This window comes from Pleurodeles waltl, chromosome 4_2 (assembly GCF_031143425.1).
Source record: "Pleurodeles waltl isolate 20211129_DDA chromosome 4_2, aPleWal1.hap1.20221129, whole genome shotgun sequence".
Classification (NCBI taxonomy): Eukaryota; Metazoa; Chordata; class Amphibia; order Caudata; family Salamandridae; genus Pleurodeles; species Pleurodeles waltl.
The window spans coordinates 540,425,200-540,441,164 of NC_090443.1; the positions used below are offsets into that span (position 1 = coordinate 540,425,200).

Genomic DNA, 15,965 nt, shown 5'->3' on the forward strand with positions numbered 1-15,965 from the left:
CTGAAGGAAGACATGACACAGTCTTCCAAAGGTCTCGGAAGATCTCATATCCCAAAAACAGGGGCACATTAGACAGATGGAAAGCCTCTCTGTAGGAGAGAGAGGCACAACTGCAGCAGGCAGTTCTGCAGGACAGTCCCACTGCACCAGATCCTCTGCTATTCGCTGCAGTTTCCATCATCTCTCTGCTAGATATGGATTTCCACAGTCTCCCCATCACATGCTTTCGACTGGACTCTGACAGAGAGACTCCAGCAGCGAGGGTTCTGTAAATATTTGAGAAATACTTTCGGGACCACTCAAAATTGTCACTGTAGGCATGCTTGCTGCGTGTGTGTTGGTATTGCATCTGTAAAGCCTTGTTTCTTTTTTTTTTTATAATTTCGGCTTTCCAAACTTATGTTTTTAACGTAATCTTCCTCAGATTTGGTATGACATAAACCAGGAGGGCCACTTGTTGGGTATTCACAAACAACAAATAATTCACTTTATCAGTAAAGTGCCTTACAACAGAATAGTATCTAGTTGAAAATGTGTTGGTTAACCTGGCACAAAAAATAAATTCTGGAGCTTTATCTAAAAGAAGGGTATTCACAGCGATGCTGAGAACTGGCTGATAAAGATTTCCAAATGTTTTCTCCCCAGATGGATAATTCGGGGGTCTAAAGTTGGAGAACATCCTGACTGTGACATTCTAGTGAACCAATTACACTAGAGCTTTATTAGTTATTGCTTAATTAGCTTCCCCCGACATCAGAATTCACACAGGTTTTTACTCAGTAATGTACAAGCTATGTAGATGGTAATATCAAGAACAGACAGCTAACATTGCTCAGTTCATGAAAGAGCAAGCCACGATCTTGTAGAGGACAAAATCATGGCTGGTTTAACATTAACATTTCATTGGAATACAAAATGTGAGAAACTAAGGGGCATATTTATACTCTGCGCCGGATTTGCGTCATTTTTTTATGTAAATCCGGTGCAAACCTAACTCCATATTTATATTTCGGTGCTAGACATGTCTATCGCCAAATTATTGGGTTAAAGTCATTTTTGCCTGCAGAAAACGACCTTGCCTCAATGAGATGCAAGGTAGGTATTCCCGGGCAAAAAATTACTCTAAGGCCCTACTGCCTTATTTATCCTCCTGTCCAAAAATCCCGCATGGGAGGAGGAGGGCCCTAAATAATGGCGCTAAGCCTGCTTAGAGTGATTATTTAACGCCTGGGTATGAGCAGGCGTTGGTGGACCTGTGTGCCTCTTTCCATGGTCAGAGCCCATGGAAACAGCCCACAGGTGCCCTTCCCTGCCCACAGGGACACCCCCACCCACCCGCACCCACACGTAGAGGACACCTAAGGATGGGGGGACCCATTCCAGGTAAGTCCAGGTGAGTTTTTTAAATTAGTTTTCAAAGTGCCATGGGGGGTCCTATCTTGGGCCCCCTACATGGCACTGTGCCCAGTGGCCATGCCCAGGGGACATAAGTTCCCTGGGCATGGCCATTAGGCTGGGGGGCATGTCTCCTGTCTTTACTGAGACAGAAGTCATGCCCATGGGGTTATAATGTCAGAAAATGACGCTAGTCTGGGAAGAGGCATTTTTTTTTGCCTGTGCCTCTACTAACATCATATTCTGAAGCTAAACCTACTGTTACCCTTACGCCTCCCGCACCCATCTAGTGCCTTTTCTATGACTCTAGCCGGGCCCTACTGACGGCTAGTATCATACCATAAATATGAGGCCCGGCCGGAGTATTGGAATGTCTCTAGCCGGCGGTAAACCTTTTGACGCTGAACTGTGTTAGCGCAGTTCAGCGTCAAAAAGTATAAATATGGGCCCTAGGGCTGTATTTATAGACCCCTAGCGCCACAGGAGCGTCACTTTTACAAGGTGGCGTTAAGCCACGTTTTGTAGCTTTACGCCTCCTTGTAAATACAGCCCCTTCCCACGCAGCACTGTGCGTGGAATGGGCGTGCAATGGGTGTTGCTGTGGGCGTGCCACAGCAACACCCATTGCATTTTGACGCTGCCTCAGATTTATGAAAACACGTAAACCTGAGGCAGCGCCAAAATCTAACACCACCCCCAGTGGTGGCGTTATCAGGGCGCAATGAGGAGGAATACTTTTATTCCTCCTCATTTTTGGCTTTTTCTATGTGTGCTCCATTCTGCTGCATGCATAGAAAAAGCAAAATGCCCGAAATTATTGGTTATGTGCAGGAAGGTGTCCATTCCTGCACATAAACAATCATTTGAAAATAACGCTTTGGCACTTCTGTGTGTGCTGCATTGTGCAACACACAGAGATGCCAAAGCGCCATTAGTGATTGTTTATGTGCAGGAAGAGACATCTTCCTGCACTTAAACAATCACACCCGTCAACACAGACATCTTTGCATGATGGTGCAAGGATGCCTGTGTTGGCGCTGGCAGCTAAATTTAGCACCAAAGCAGGGGGGAAATGCAGAGGTGCGCTGTATTCTTTAAATACGACGCATCTCTGCGTCTCTAAAGTGGTGCAGATCGGCATTCCCAATTTTGGCGCAGCACCGTGCTGCACCACTTTACTTTCAATCTGTCCCCTAGGGCCAGATTTACAAGACCCTAGAGCCTCTTAGCGCCACACTAGCATCATTTTATTACACTAATGTGACGTTAAAGAGGTCATTCTCCTTTGCCATATTTACAAAGTGGTGCAATGCTAGCCCCTTGTGCCACATTACACCTGCACCAGGTATAATGTATGCAAGGGGGCGGTCCCACGCAGGGAGTCCACAAAAAATGGCGCAGTGAAATCTACAAGATTTCACTGCAACATTTTTTCTGTATTTTTTAACGCCTGCTCAGGGCAGGCGTTAAAGTGATGGACCCATAGTAGCCTATGGGCCTCCCTGGTGCTTTGCTGCACTAGCGCCATAATTCATTGCGCTAATCCAGCAAAGCGCCACAGTAGCACCATAGATTATGACGCTATTGTGGAAACGAGTGCTGTATTGTAAATACGGTGCAACCATGGGGTTGTTAGGTGGGGCAGGGGTGGCCCAAGAAAAGTGGCACATCAGGATCGATGCGCCACTGTCTTGTAGATCTGGCCTTAAGGTTGATAAAACAAGGATAATTAACTAAGGAATAGGGTCAGGATTCGGACTTGGAAAAGGATTAAGGTCATGTTCATATTAGAGCCAGAATAAAGAATAGGGTTTTGGCCAGGGTTAGAGTTAAGTATAATGATAATTTAAGGAACACATTTAAGGTTAGGGCAGGGTTAGGGTTAAATAAATGTTATGGTAATTGAAAGGATAAAGGTTGGTGTTAAGACCAAGGTTAGACTTAGATAAGTACTATGCTAAGTGTTAGGGTCTAAGTTGGGTTAGGGTCATTGTACAGTTGGGGAAGTGTTATGATAAGGGTGAGAGTCTAGTTAGGATTAGGCGAGGGTTAGGGCTAGATAAATGATATAAGTGGTTCTAAGTAAGGGTTACAGTCAGGTTAGTCTTGCATATGGTTTCTGGTAAATGTAATGTAAATATTAGGGTCAAGACTCGGTTTAGAAAAGTGCTATGGTATTTGTAAGGGCAACGTTTTTGTTAGGGCTAGATAAGTATTATAGTAAATGTGAGTGAAAAGGAAGGATTAGGGCCAGGGTTACAGTTAGATAAGTATTTATGATGGTGTAGTGGTCAAAGTTAGGGTTAGCGTTATAGCTACAGTTAGATAAGTGGTATGGTAAGTGTATGGGTCAAAATTAGAGTGAGGGCCTGGGGTTGGTTGAGTTAAATTGGTATTACATTAACAGTAAAGGTCAAATTTGGGATTATGTTAAAGATAAAAGTAAGGTTACAATCAGTGTATTGTTTAGTGACAAGGTTACCATTATGAAACGATTTTAGCATCGCTAGTGCAAATGGTTCTTCCCCTTGGGAAATGGTTCCATAATTACAACTTGTATCCAACTGTTCCCTTTATTTTCTGTGGAAGGATGGTCCTAAGGTGATGGGTTGTGTTCCCAGTCCCTGCAATATGGATGAAGCCCAAAAAAAGTATAAAACCAAAAATAACTGACCATCAAATATCTCGTGGTATATCCCCAATGTACTCCAGGATCTTGAATCCTTCCTCTATTTTACAGTGGAAAGCCCTCCACTGTGTGGTCCCCAGTGTTTCATCAGAAGGCCTGATACATCATCACTATGACTGTTTTGTTTGTAACCAACTTTATTGGCATTTTCCGTATACATGAAACAATCACAACGATAAGGAATGCAGTGTGAAGTCGACTCATGCATCTTATAAAGCAGCTGCTTCACCCGCAGTAAAGTAAGACAATAAGCATTCTATCTGGTTTAAAATCCAGGATGTAACAAGAAAATAAAAAGGTATGAGAACCATATGGGTGACATATGTTTGTGCTAAGAGTGAGTCCCAACAGTCTAAGGGAATTCTGAGCAAAAGGAAGGAGACAAAAAGAGATTGGCCAAACAAACAGCAGAGTGAATATAGTGTGCATGATGTCACTGTAGTGTGAATAGGTCTTTAGTTGGAAGGGCAGTAAAGCAGGGTGGCAAACAGTTGAGAGGGCAGGGGTATTATATACAGAGGGTCTGCAGATGTTCCGCTATATGAAGTTACAGTGTATGTAGGATGAGCGAACTCTAACTAGAGATAGCTCAATTCTTGGCAGACAGGGTCTCATCTAGAGTGTGAAGTAGGCGACTGCCACTGCTATAACTGGGTTATCCTGAAGCAGTAGTTCGAAATCCTAAGCATGTTCTGGACTATGTCGGCCCTTTTCTCCTTCTAGTTTCATAGAAGCACTTTCACATTCCACCCTACTGCTCAGCTCCTGCCTCCATCCCCGGAAAGAGGGCCCATCAGGGAACCTTCAAGCCACTGTGATGTGCTGGCATGCCAGAACAAAGGCCGGGTCTGCAAACCTAAACATGATTAGCCTGGTGTGGGATCTGGGGAACAATCTCAGTAGGCATACAACAGGTGTGCTTTCAAGAGTGTGGCCCCTAATGGTATTGATGATGGCTGTCACAAACTCCCAATATGGGGTAAGAGTCGACCAGTTCAAAACCAAATTAATAAAGTCTGCACTATCCAGTCAGAACCTATGGCATGCCACCTGTATCCCCGGAAGCATCCTATTAAGATGATTAAAAGGCAGGTGCACCCAATGCAATTAATAATACTGAATCAGTTTAAAGCAGGTATTGTGGGCCATATGGGAAGTATAAGACAACATGGTTGTTCAGTCAACTTGCATCTCTTTCCAGTGGCCAGTTGGGAGTTCCCCCGCCACCCATTTGTGTTTGTACTGATAGTCACCTTCTCTTTTTAAATTTAACAAAGTTCCCTCTCTACCAAAATTTCAGTCCGGTCCTGTGTATGCTCACCTTTAGTCATTCATCAGCTAAGTCATATTTATTAATTTATTTATTTATTTGTTTATTCATTTATAGTGTGTTCTGAAGCCTACACGGGTGGCATGAGAGCATCATGTAGGGAAAATAAATGAAATAATAATCATTGTGGTATAGATCCCTTAAAATTGAGCTTGCTCCACTCTAAAGTGTGTTAGTCTTGCTCTATATTGACTTTGAGGAAGTGCATTTTCAAGGAATGGTACACGTTGAATAAAGTCTTAACTGCCCTGTACTCCGCCCTCGTTCCTTTTCTGATTTGTTGCAGATTTGTGACACATGTCCTACCATCTATAGTGCCTACAAAGCATATACTGTATAATGTTGTTTTCTAAGTGTCGATGGTAAGCCATGGGGCTTTCCTCCTAGTCCTGCCCCTGTGTAACTCTGCTTTTCTTTTGGCAGGTTTGGAGAGTACCAGGATCAACACTTGCGTCCCAGGAAGGTCAGTGTTAAACCAGGAGTCTTCATTTCTTTTTCTGATGTCAAGGCATCGTGACAATATGATAAAGATCCCTTCTGTTCTCTGATTGCATGAATGTGGTATGCATAGATCAAAGAACCCGTTAACGGACTCCACTGTGTGAGGTTGATTTTACGTTCTTTTCTTTGTACTGGATGAGCAAGGATTTAATGTTTGTGCTGATTCACATATATAAACTTGAAGCATGCGCAACAGTGACCTCTTGTGTGTGCCGACTGCACGTGTGTTCTGCCATCCTGGTGATCAGTGACTTCCAGTGTGTGCTGAACACCAAGAATATCCGGACAATCTGAGGATCAGTGACTCCATATGTAGGCTGAATACAAGTATATCTTGCCAATTTTAGAGAGAGCGAGTCCCTGGGTTTGCTAAACACTGTATGAGGTTATGAACGTTGTCTATACTATGTCAAACATTTCTCTCCCCTTTCCCCATTTCAGAGAAGGGCTTTGGATTCCCTATTTGACTTCATCCGCAGCGTTGTCAAGTTCCGTCGTGACATGAAAAACCCAGTTATCCGCCGTGAATTTGAGGAATTCCTTCTCCTTCAAATGACCATTGAAAAGAGCAGTATGTGTGCAATGGAAATATAATTTTACTTCTGTTTGGAAAGAGGGAAAAGAAAATTCCTTAAGTATGTGTGTGTGAGAGCAAACATTTTGGCTTTTGTGAAACCAGAAGTATGAGCACGTGGACCTGAGAGGGAATTTGATGGGGAGTGGATGGGGTGAACATCTTGTCACAGATAGTTAAGAAGCATTTGTGGATATTAGGAACATTAGTGTGAGGCTGGGAAGGGCTTGTGGCCATGGTTTTGTGTGTGGTAATCAGTGTGTTTTCGGAGTGTTTTGGTCCATGGGTTAGCTAAATGTGCATATGAGCAAATAAGGCAAGCATGGGATACAGCTAAATGTGCTAATGAAGTATGGGCGAGGTAAGAAGAATTGAGGGGCATATTTATACTCTCTTTGCGCTGAATGTGCTTAAAACATGACGCACATTCGGCGCAAACCGTGCGAGTCATTTTTGGGATGCGGGAAACTGCCTTGCGTTAATGACATGCAAGGTAGGCGTTCCTGCCCCAAAAATGACTTTAAGGCTTGTGCGCCTTATTTATACTCCCATGTCATTTTGACACACAGGAGGGGGCGGGCCTTAAAAAATGGCGCACAGCCTGATGTGCGCAGTTTTATTACACCTGGGTCAGGGCAGGCATTAAGGGACTTGTGGGATCACTTCCATGGTCTAGGACCATGGAAGGAGTCCAGAGGTGCCCTTCCCTGCCCCCAGGGACATCCCCTGCCACCCTCACCCACTCCTGGAGGACACTCATGGATGGGGGACCCATCCCAGGTAAGTACAGGTAAGTTGAGGTAAATATTGTTTTTTTTTTTTAAAGTGGCATAAGGGGGCCTAATTTGGGTCCCCTACATGTCACTGTGCCCAATGACCATGCCCAGAGGACAGTAGTCCCCTGGGCATGGCATTGGGCCATTGGGCATGGGGGCATGACTCCTATCTTTGCTAAGACAGGAGTCATTTCGATGGGGTTTGTGCGTCAAAAAATGGCACACGTCCGGTTTGAGGCATGCTTTTTGCCTCAAACCTGACATGCAGCACTGTTTGACGCACAACCCCCATTTTCCCCTACGCCAGCGCTGCCTGGTTTGAGTAATTTTTTTTTCTCAGACCAGTCCGCAGCGCCGGCGGTAACATTTTTGGCGCAAACCAGCGCTGGCGCTGGTATGCATCAAAAAGTATAAATATGGGCCTTAATTTGTAGGTGTGGGTATGCCAAAGTGAAAGTGCTTGTGTGTGTGCATGTGTGGATGTGCACTTGTGTGTCTATGTGTGGTTGGGAGGCGTGGCTCTTTGTGTGTGCGTTCATGTGGATTTATATCAATGGCATTTTAGGCTCCTGGAAATATTATGCTGGGTAACCCCAAACCCAAGATTTGTGTTAAAGGCACATAGCGGTTCATATCTTGTGTTTTATTTCCACTTAAACCTTTAGTCTCCTTTTTCATTTTATAGACTATCAGCATAATGTTTAAATTCTGGAATGACAAACTAGAGCATATCTTTAAAAGTGCTAGTAGTCTGTTGGGACCTGAGGGATGAGCATTGGGTTGCTTTTCTGATAATGGTTTTTAGAATGGCCAAATGATGGCTCTTATAATGGCTGGAGAATGTTGGTTTGGCCTACTATAATGGTTTCCATTGTGGTGAATATGTTTTTACTGATTCATGCATTATTACTGTAGAACTGGACCCTGCTCTTCAAAAGGGCACATATGAATTTAATGAGGTTCACCTTACGTTGATCTGCCTCTTTGGTGTATTTGCAAGTGTACTCACTGTGCATAGAGAGATGGGTTCAGATGAGGTACAGTCTTAAAACAAACTGTGTCTAATTGTGGAGACAGAGAGATTGCCAGCATCCGAAGAACAACACCCATCTATATGTGAACGCTGACTGATGACTATTTTTGGGGACTCTTACTCTAACTAGAGTGGATAGCGATAGAGTTAAAAATCCATACATACATACATATCGCAAACAACTCAAAACGGGGCTATTCCAGTCTTAATTAAGAGCGGCCGTAGAATTCTTGTTTTGCCTTCTTAGCTCTTTGATACCTCTGGTCGAAATGTGCTTTATCAAATACTTTATACATACACACATAGCAAATTGATCCAGAACTCAACAAGGAATTCTAAACGAAAACTGCATAAGGTGCAATAATCAAAGCAGAAGTGTCCTGGTAATTCTCAAGTCTGTGGACAAGTGTGAAAGCTTTTTTGTTTTCCGGTTGCCAACATGTGTTTGGCATAAAAAGAACGTCTGTTTGGAGGGACACTTAGATTATACTAATATAAATAAGATTTATAGCGCCTATGTTTATGAGTGTTGGATTGCTTATATTGTGATACTGTGATGACCCTAGGAGCTGAGGGAGCCTTTCCTTTCTCTTTTCAGACCAAAGGGCATCTGCTGGCACCCTCTCCCTGAGATCCTCAGGCACAAGTTCACGTCAGACAGGTTTCCATGCTGGGCACCGTAGTGGTAAAGAGCACCTTCAGGAAGCAGAAACACCACCGCTGAAACGACGCCATATTGGGTCCCGGACCATTGTGCTCAACTACCTGATCTACGATCTCTTCTTTTACTTGGAGATTGAAAAGTAAGACCTCTGACAAGAATTAGCTCTATTCCAACAGGTGCCAGACAGGTCTACATTCAATCTCTGCTGTGAAGGAGATTTTGATGCAACCTGTGATGAAAGTGAGGGTAAAAGGAAGTAGTTAGATCAAATAGAAGTGATAGACAGAAAATTCACAGCCTAACCAACATTTCTTATTACAGTTTGACACATTCAGTACTACAGTCACTTTGCAAAGGAAAACAATTAGGTCCATACTCACAAGTAGGTGCAGCTAAAGGCTGGGTCCATTGAGGGGTTTGACACCCACAAGGGGTTGCGTGTAGGGCCTGGCCTCAGTCAACCCCCTGCTAAGTGCATGAGGTTGAAGGTGGTATGTGCCGGTGGGTTGGGCATCCGCAGGTTGTTGGATGCAGGGCTGAGCTGGAGACCAGAATCTGCGGCTAACCCCTGCTACACAGGTTCAAAGGGCATGTGTAGCCTGGGGGTTGGGCACCAATGGGGTGTTTAGCGCAGGGCAAGGCCATATGTGATGTAATTAGTGATGCCATCAATTATGTTATCTGATATGTCATGAGTGACACAACATATTAGGTCATAGCCAGTGCTTGACCGGGGCACAAGTTATAGTTAATTCACTAAACTATAACTGGCAGTTTTCTGTTTTTTGTTTTTTTAAATGTTAGTTGTTATCTAATATCAAAACTTTGCTTTAAAAAAAATGTCTTCAGTGAATTTCTGTTTTTTTAACAATAGGTTGAAAGCTTATTTCTGTAGCTACCCATAACGTCACTTTGACCTTTGTTTTTGCAATTAATCTATACTGTATTTAATTATCAATATTTATACAGTGCATAGGAGTTTTGCTATGTCATGCTTATGCTATGGCCTAGGTAATTTGAAAACTCAGGCAACTGCAGTGTACTTAGCTTCTTGTAACAAAGCCATCAATCATTGCTAATTCTCCAAATGCAAGCTATCTGCAGGGCCAAATGTTCTGGGACAGGGACCATTATATGGCTTGACAAACATAAGTAATTGTGACAGAAACAATTTAATTCATGTGAGGTGGGAATACAAGCCTTGATTGATTTGTTTTAATACCACATCTGTTTGATGACTGTAGACAAAGGAAAACAAGCATTTGCAATGCAACAGGTCTTGCTTTTCTTGCGTTAGAGCTATTGGCATAGTAAATTCATAGCTGGACTTTTCTTGCCACATAAATTGGTCAACCCTGCCTCATAATGTCATCTTTTCCTGTCATATAATTCCAGTGGCCATGCACTTAACTAAAGCATTTCCATTTACCTTCTTCCTCTATCTGCAGCAAATCAATGACAATGTTGCTATTTAGCATCCTAATTTATATCTGCATTGCTAATTCCAATAGAATACCACTTTCACAACCCCACCATCAGAGTTGCTGACTGGCTGTCACCATTCCCCCAAAAAAGACACAGGACAGCCACAGAGGAGAAATAAACTAGAAGTGTCACCCAAACATATCAAGTGTGTTCAAACAGTCATAGTGTAATAAGGATGTTAAGTTGTCCTAAATCATGGTCATAATTGTATTAAGAATAGATTATTAAAACATATACAATTATCATATAAACCTTCATCAGAAATAGACTTTTGACATTAGACTGTAATGCTTAAAACACCATAACACAAATATAATGGAACCACATTGTTAGGCCCCTAAAGGGCATAACTCCATTAAAAAGATGAAAGGAATGCAGTGTAACTGTAGATTTAGTCCTTAGAGAGCATTACACGTTTTCAAGACTAACAGGTCTATTAAAATAATATTTTTTTAAAAGCCCATACAACATAACTTCTCCCAGCTTTCAAACAAAAGTTCCAACCATGAGAGAGCTTAAAAAAATAACAAATAGTGGTAGGTGTTATTATTTAGCAGTCCTCACTAGCATAGGGTTGGGACCCAGAGATGATATAGACCGAAAAAGCATGTCGTGCTGAATGTTTTGGTGATGGTCCAATGACCTAGGACCACTACAGGCTGAGTTATGAGCAAAAATGTTTTGTAAAAGTAATGCCCTGAAAAGCATTATGGAGTAAGTTTCCATTTGCCACGAATGTTTTAGTATTTTGGTATGGCTGTAATACTTAGATCAACTCCTAGATAACACCACAATAAAAATAGCACTTGTAAGAAACATGGTCATATAACTATATAATGAACTACTAGAGAACAAACCCACACAAAAAGAAAATGGCATTAAATAATGCAATATAACCATATATTTTGCCCTTACAGATCATTGTACATAATCAAAGAAATCAGACCTATAACAACGATATTACAAACAACACCCTTATAACAAACTACTCACAAGTGCAACATTAAAATATTCCAGCTATGAGAGCCCTTAAAGTAAAACTGAAATGTGGGAGGGGTTAATATTTTGGGGTCCCCACTAACATAGTGTGGAGACCCAGAGATCATCATGTTGAACATTTTTGTGGTGGTCCCATTGTCCCAGGATCTCCACAGGCTGAGTTATGAGCGAAAATGTTTTGTCAAATAATGCACCTCAAAGCATTATGGGGCAAGTTTCTGTATGGCATGAATATTTTAGAGTGTTGATACGACTGCAAAGCTTAGAACAACCCCCAGAGGACACCACAATGAAAATAGCATTTGTGAGAAATATGATTATGTAACTATATAACTAACCCCTACAGAGAATAACCACACAAAAATAAAATGACATTAAATAATTGTAGGAAAGTAGCCTCTTTCTAGCATGGTTACCCCCAGTTTTGGCCTGTTTGTCAGTGTGCTTGACTGCGCCTACTGGGATACTGATAATCAGGACCCCAGTAGTTATGCTCTCTCCCTTACATTATGGTTATTGCATACTGGTAATCCAGTATTTCACCCACAATTGGCTTACTGGTGCCCCCTTATAAGTCCCTAATATATGGTACTTAGTTACACAGGGCATTGAGGTTCCAGGGGATCTCTATGGGCTGCAGCATTTCTTTTGCCACCCATAGGGAGCCCATGCAAAGGCTTCTACAGGACTGCCATTGCAGCCTGTGTGAAAAGGGTCATGCACCCTTTTGTTGCCATTTACACTGCACCAGGTCACTTATAAGTCACCCCATTGCAGGTCTTCCAGTCCTGAAGGCAGGGTGCAGAGTACCAGTGTGTGAGGGCACCCCGGCACTAGCAGAGGTGCCCCCATGACCCTCAGGACCATTTTCCCAGACTTCGTGAGTGTGGGGATGCCATTTTACGCATGTACTGGACATAGGTCACCACCTGTGTCCAGCTACATAATGGTAACTCCGAACATAGGCATGTTTGGTATCAAACATGTTGGAACCATACCCCAATGCTTTTGCAAGCATTGGTTGTATGATTCCATACACTCTTGGGGCTCCTTAGAGGACCCCCAGTATTGCCATTACAGCCTTATGAGGTTTTCCAGGCAGCCCCAGCTGCTACCACCTTCTAGACAGGTTTCTGCCCTGATGTTACTTGAACAGCTCAAGCCCAGGAACGCAGAACAAAGGATTTCCTTTGGGAGAAGAGTGTTACACCCTCTCTCTTTGGAAATAGGTGCTACAGGCTTTGGAGGGGTAGCCTCCCAGAGCCTCTGCAAATGCTTTGAAGGGCACAGATGGTGCCCTCCTTGCATAATCCAGTCTACCCCGGTTTAGGGCCCCCCAGTCCCTGCTCTGGCGCTAAACTGGACGAAGAAAAGTGGAGTGTCCACTCCCATGTCCATCACCATGTGCTCAGAGCTCCTCCAGAGGGTCCCTGGGTTTTGCCATCTTGGATTCCAACAGAGAACTCTGGGAGCAACTGAGTGGCCAGTGCTATTAGGGTCTCTCTCTTGGGTGGTTCTTAAGATTTGGATTGCAAGACTCCAGCAGGATTCCTCTGCATCCTTTACTTCACCTTCTTACCGAAGAAACTGCATCTGGACCCTCCAGGAACTCTACAACTGCAGCAAAGAAGCAAAGACTACTTCTGCAACATTGTATCTTCTGCTCCTGCCAGCAACTGCAACTGTTTCCCAGTTGTGCATCCTCAGAGGACAGCGTGTCTTCCGCCTGCACCAGAAGAACGAAAGAAACTCCCTTGGAGTGAAGGAGTCACTCCCCTGCTTCAGCAGGCACCTCTCTGAAATGACAACCAGTTGTGTAGGACCCCTCTCCTGACAAGCTGCGTGGATCCTGCATCACAGGTGGTGGACTGAAGTGGTCCTGACGGTCCTGACGTCCAACTTTAGTGGAGGTAAGAGCTTGCCTCCCCACACAAGACGGTACCCCGTGCAGCCTATCTTTTGCAGTTGCCAAGGCTAGTTGGCATCCTTCCACAAAGTTCTTTGTGCACAGTGCAGCTCCGGCTCCCAGCGCTCTTTCCTGCAATGCACAACTTCCTGCGTGTAGGGCTGTGTAGGCCTCCTTTTTCACCTTCTTTGTCCCCATGCTGTGGTACTCCTGTGCACACTGCCTGATCTTCTGAGGGATCTCTGAGTTGCTGGGAGCTCCCTCTGACTCCCCCTCCTGGGTAGAATCCACCAGGTCCCTCCTGGTCCTGGGCAGTGCTACTTTCCGCTAACTGAAAGCTTTGCGTGTGCCAAGGCTTATTGGCAGAATCCAGTGACGCAAACCAGACTGCAATCATCCATCCGGTGTGGGACATCATCTGCACCAACCAGGAACCCGCATCCATCTTCTTGGGTGCAGTACTGACTGTTGTTCTTCACTGGTGGTTCTACTTTTGCACCTTCATCCGGGTTAGCAGGGGCTCCTGTCCTCCCTGGACTCTTCAGTGCTTCTTGGACTTGGTCCCCTTCTGCCACAGGTCTTCAGGTCCATGAATCTATGTTTGATGTCTTGGAGTCTTTTTTGATTATTGCAACATCTTCTTTCTCGTGTTCTTGTGTGTTCTAGGAATGTTCCTGTGTTTTACTCCTGCTTTCCTGGGCTCTGGGGTGGGTTCTATTACTTACCATTGGTGTTTTCTAATACTCCCAGCACCCCTCTACACACTACACTTGCCTCAGGAATAAACCGACTTTCGTATTCTATTTTCTTAGTATATGGTTTGTGTTCCCCCAGGCACCTTTCTAACTATTGTAATTTTCACTAATTGCACTGTTTTCTAACTGTTTCTACAGCTATGTCTGCATACTAGTGTATATAATTTGTGTATTACTTATCTCCTAAGGGAGTATAGTCTCTATGGCATTTTTGGCATTTGTGTCACCAAAATAAAGTTCCCTTATTTTTGTAACACTGAGTATTTTCTTTCATGTGTGTGAGTACTGTGTGACTACAGTGGTATTGCATGAGCTTTGCCATTCTCCTAGTTAGGCCTTGGCTGCTCATCCACACTACCCCTAAAGAGCCTGACTTCTAGGCACTGACTACATGTCACTAATAAGGGATAACTGGGCCTGGAATAAGGTGTAAGTACCTTAGGTATCCACTACAAACCAGGCGAACCTCCTACAATAATATGCAGCATAACCATATATTTAACCCATAGAGGATGTATTGTATTACAAAGTTTCAGGAGCAACAGGCCCAAAAAATGACATTACAAACAAGGACCTTAAACATAAACTACTCTCAGCTGTAAAATAAAAGTTCCACCCATGACAGAGCTCAAAAAGATATTGAATGGTGGTAAGAATTATTATTTCAGGCTCCCCACTAACCTAGAGTGGGGACCCAGAGATGAACCAGACAGAAAGAGCACATAGTGCTGAACATTTTGGTGGTGGTGCCATTGTCCTAGGACTACCACAGACTGAGTTCAGGGCAAAAATGTATTGTGAAAGCAATGCCTTGAAAAGCATTATGGGTTGTGTTTTCTTGAGTGCAATGAATATTGTAGTATTGGCTCTTCATTTGTGCCAGGCGAGCCGCTTTTGCTTTTATGATTTCTATTTTACCTGAAAGCCTTTACCGATTTAAAGTGTTTGAAGGGGAGAGCCAGAAGAAATTACTTTGATTAGGTAACTGTGATCAGCGCTTCAATAGCGCCAATCGAGTTAACAATGTTGTGCCTGTTTACACTGTGAGAACGATCGCCACCGTGCAGCATGAAGGGGAGAGACAAAAGAAGAAAATAGTTTGACCATGCTGAAGTATATCAGCAATCATGCAATGTGTGCAAGGCGTAACAAAACAGCCTTAAGGCGGGACAAACCTAAAGCATTTACCAATGACGTCAAGTGACTTTTGAAAGGCAAGCTCACAAACGAGTGAAAGAAAGTGTTAGGCATGAGATGAGCGAGGGACACAACACTTACAACAGGTCAAAGCACTTCAGCGCTCAACCTAATGATTTGGGGAAGGTTTGCACTGCGCAAGGACAGCACGACTTACAATGTTAGAGATACTGAAGATGGAATCCTTGCATTGATTATTCAGAAGCGTAAAAAATACAAACTGATTTCTCTCACATCCTCAAAGAGATTATTTTAATAACCACATCTGCAAATAAAAGATTATATCAGTCTCTTCTGCACTCAGTCCCCAGCGTGTAGGAACACCGCCACCTAGTGGACAGAAATGGAAAACGCGTGCCTGGATCTTCATTCATGTGTCTTGAGACATGTTGCATGAAAGCACATTGGGTTAGCTCTGCTAGCTTTCAAAGGTTATGAATAGGGTTCCCGGTTTTATGGTATTTTTTTAGCATTTCATCTGAATTTATCCATATTTATTTTTTGGGCAATCTTGTCAGTATTTTTCCATAGTTAATTTGGATATTGTGGCCAAATGAAGTTGTAACCTGTTTATTTTCACTTTTATTTAACTGAAAAATTTGCATTCATATGTAGTGCTTGTCCGGTTTAGCACATTTCAAATCCAAGTATAATACAATAA

At 43.3% G+C, this 15,965-nt stretch overlaps 1 protein-coding gene across 1 annotated transcript in view; it reads left to right on the forward strand.

The window, feature by feature from the left end:
- RGSL1 (regulator of G protein signaling like 1) overlaps nt 1-15,965 on the forward strand; it is a 483,194-nt gene that overhangs the window by 439,340 nt on the left and 27,889 nt on the right. The window contains exons 16-18 of the mRNA XM_069233196.1: nt 5,838-5,877; nt 6,357-6,486; nt 8,897-9,101. Coding sequence (XP_069089297.1) covers nt 5,838-5,877; nt 6,357-6,486; nt 8,897-9,101 — 375 coding nt within the window. The remainder of the gene's footprint in view (nt 1-5,837; nt 5,878-6,356; nt 6,487-8,896; nt 9,102-15,965) is intronic.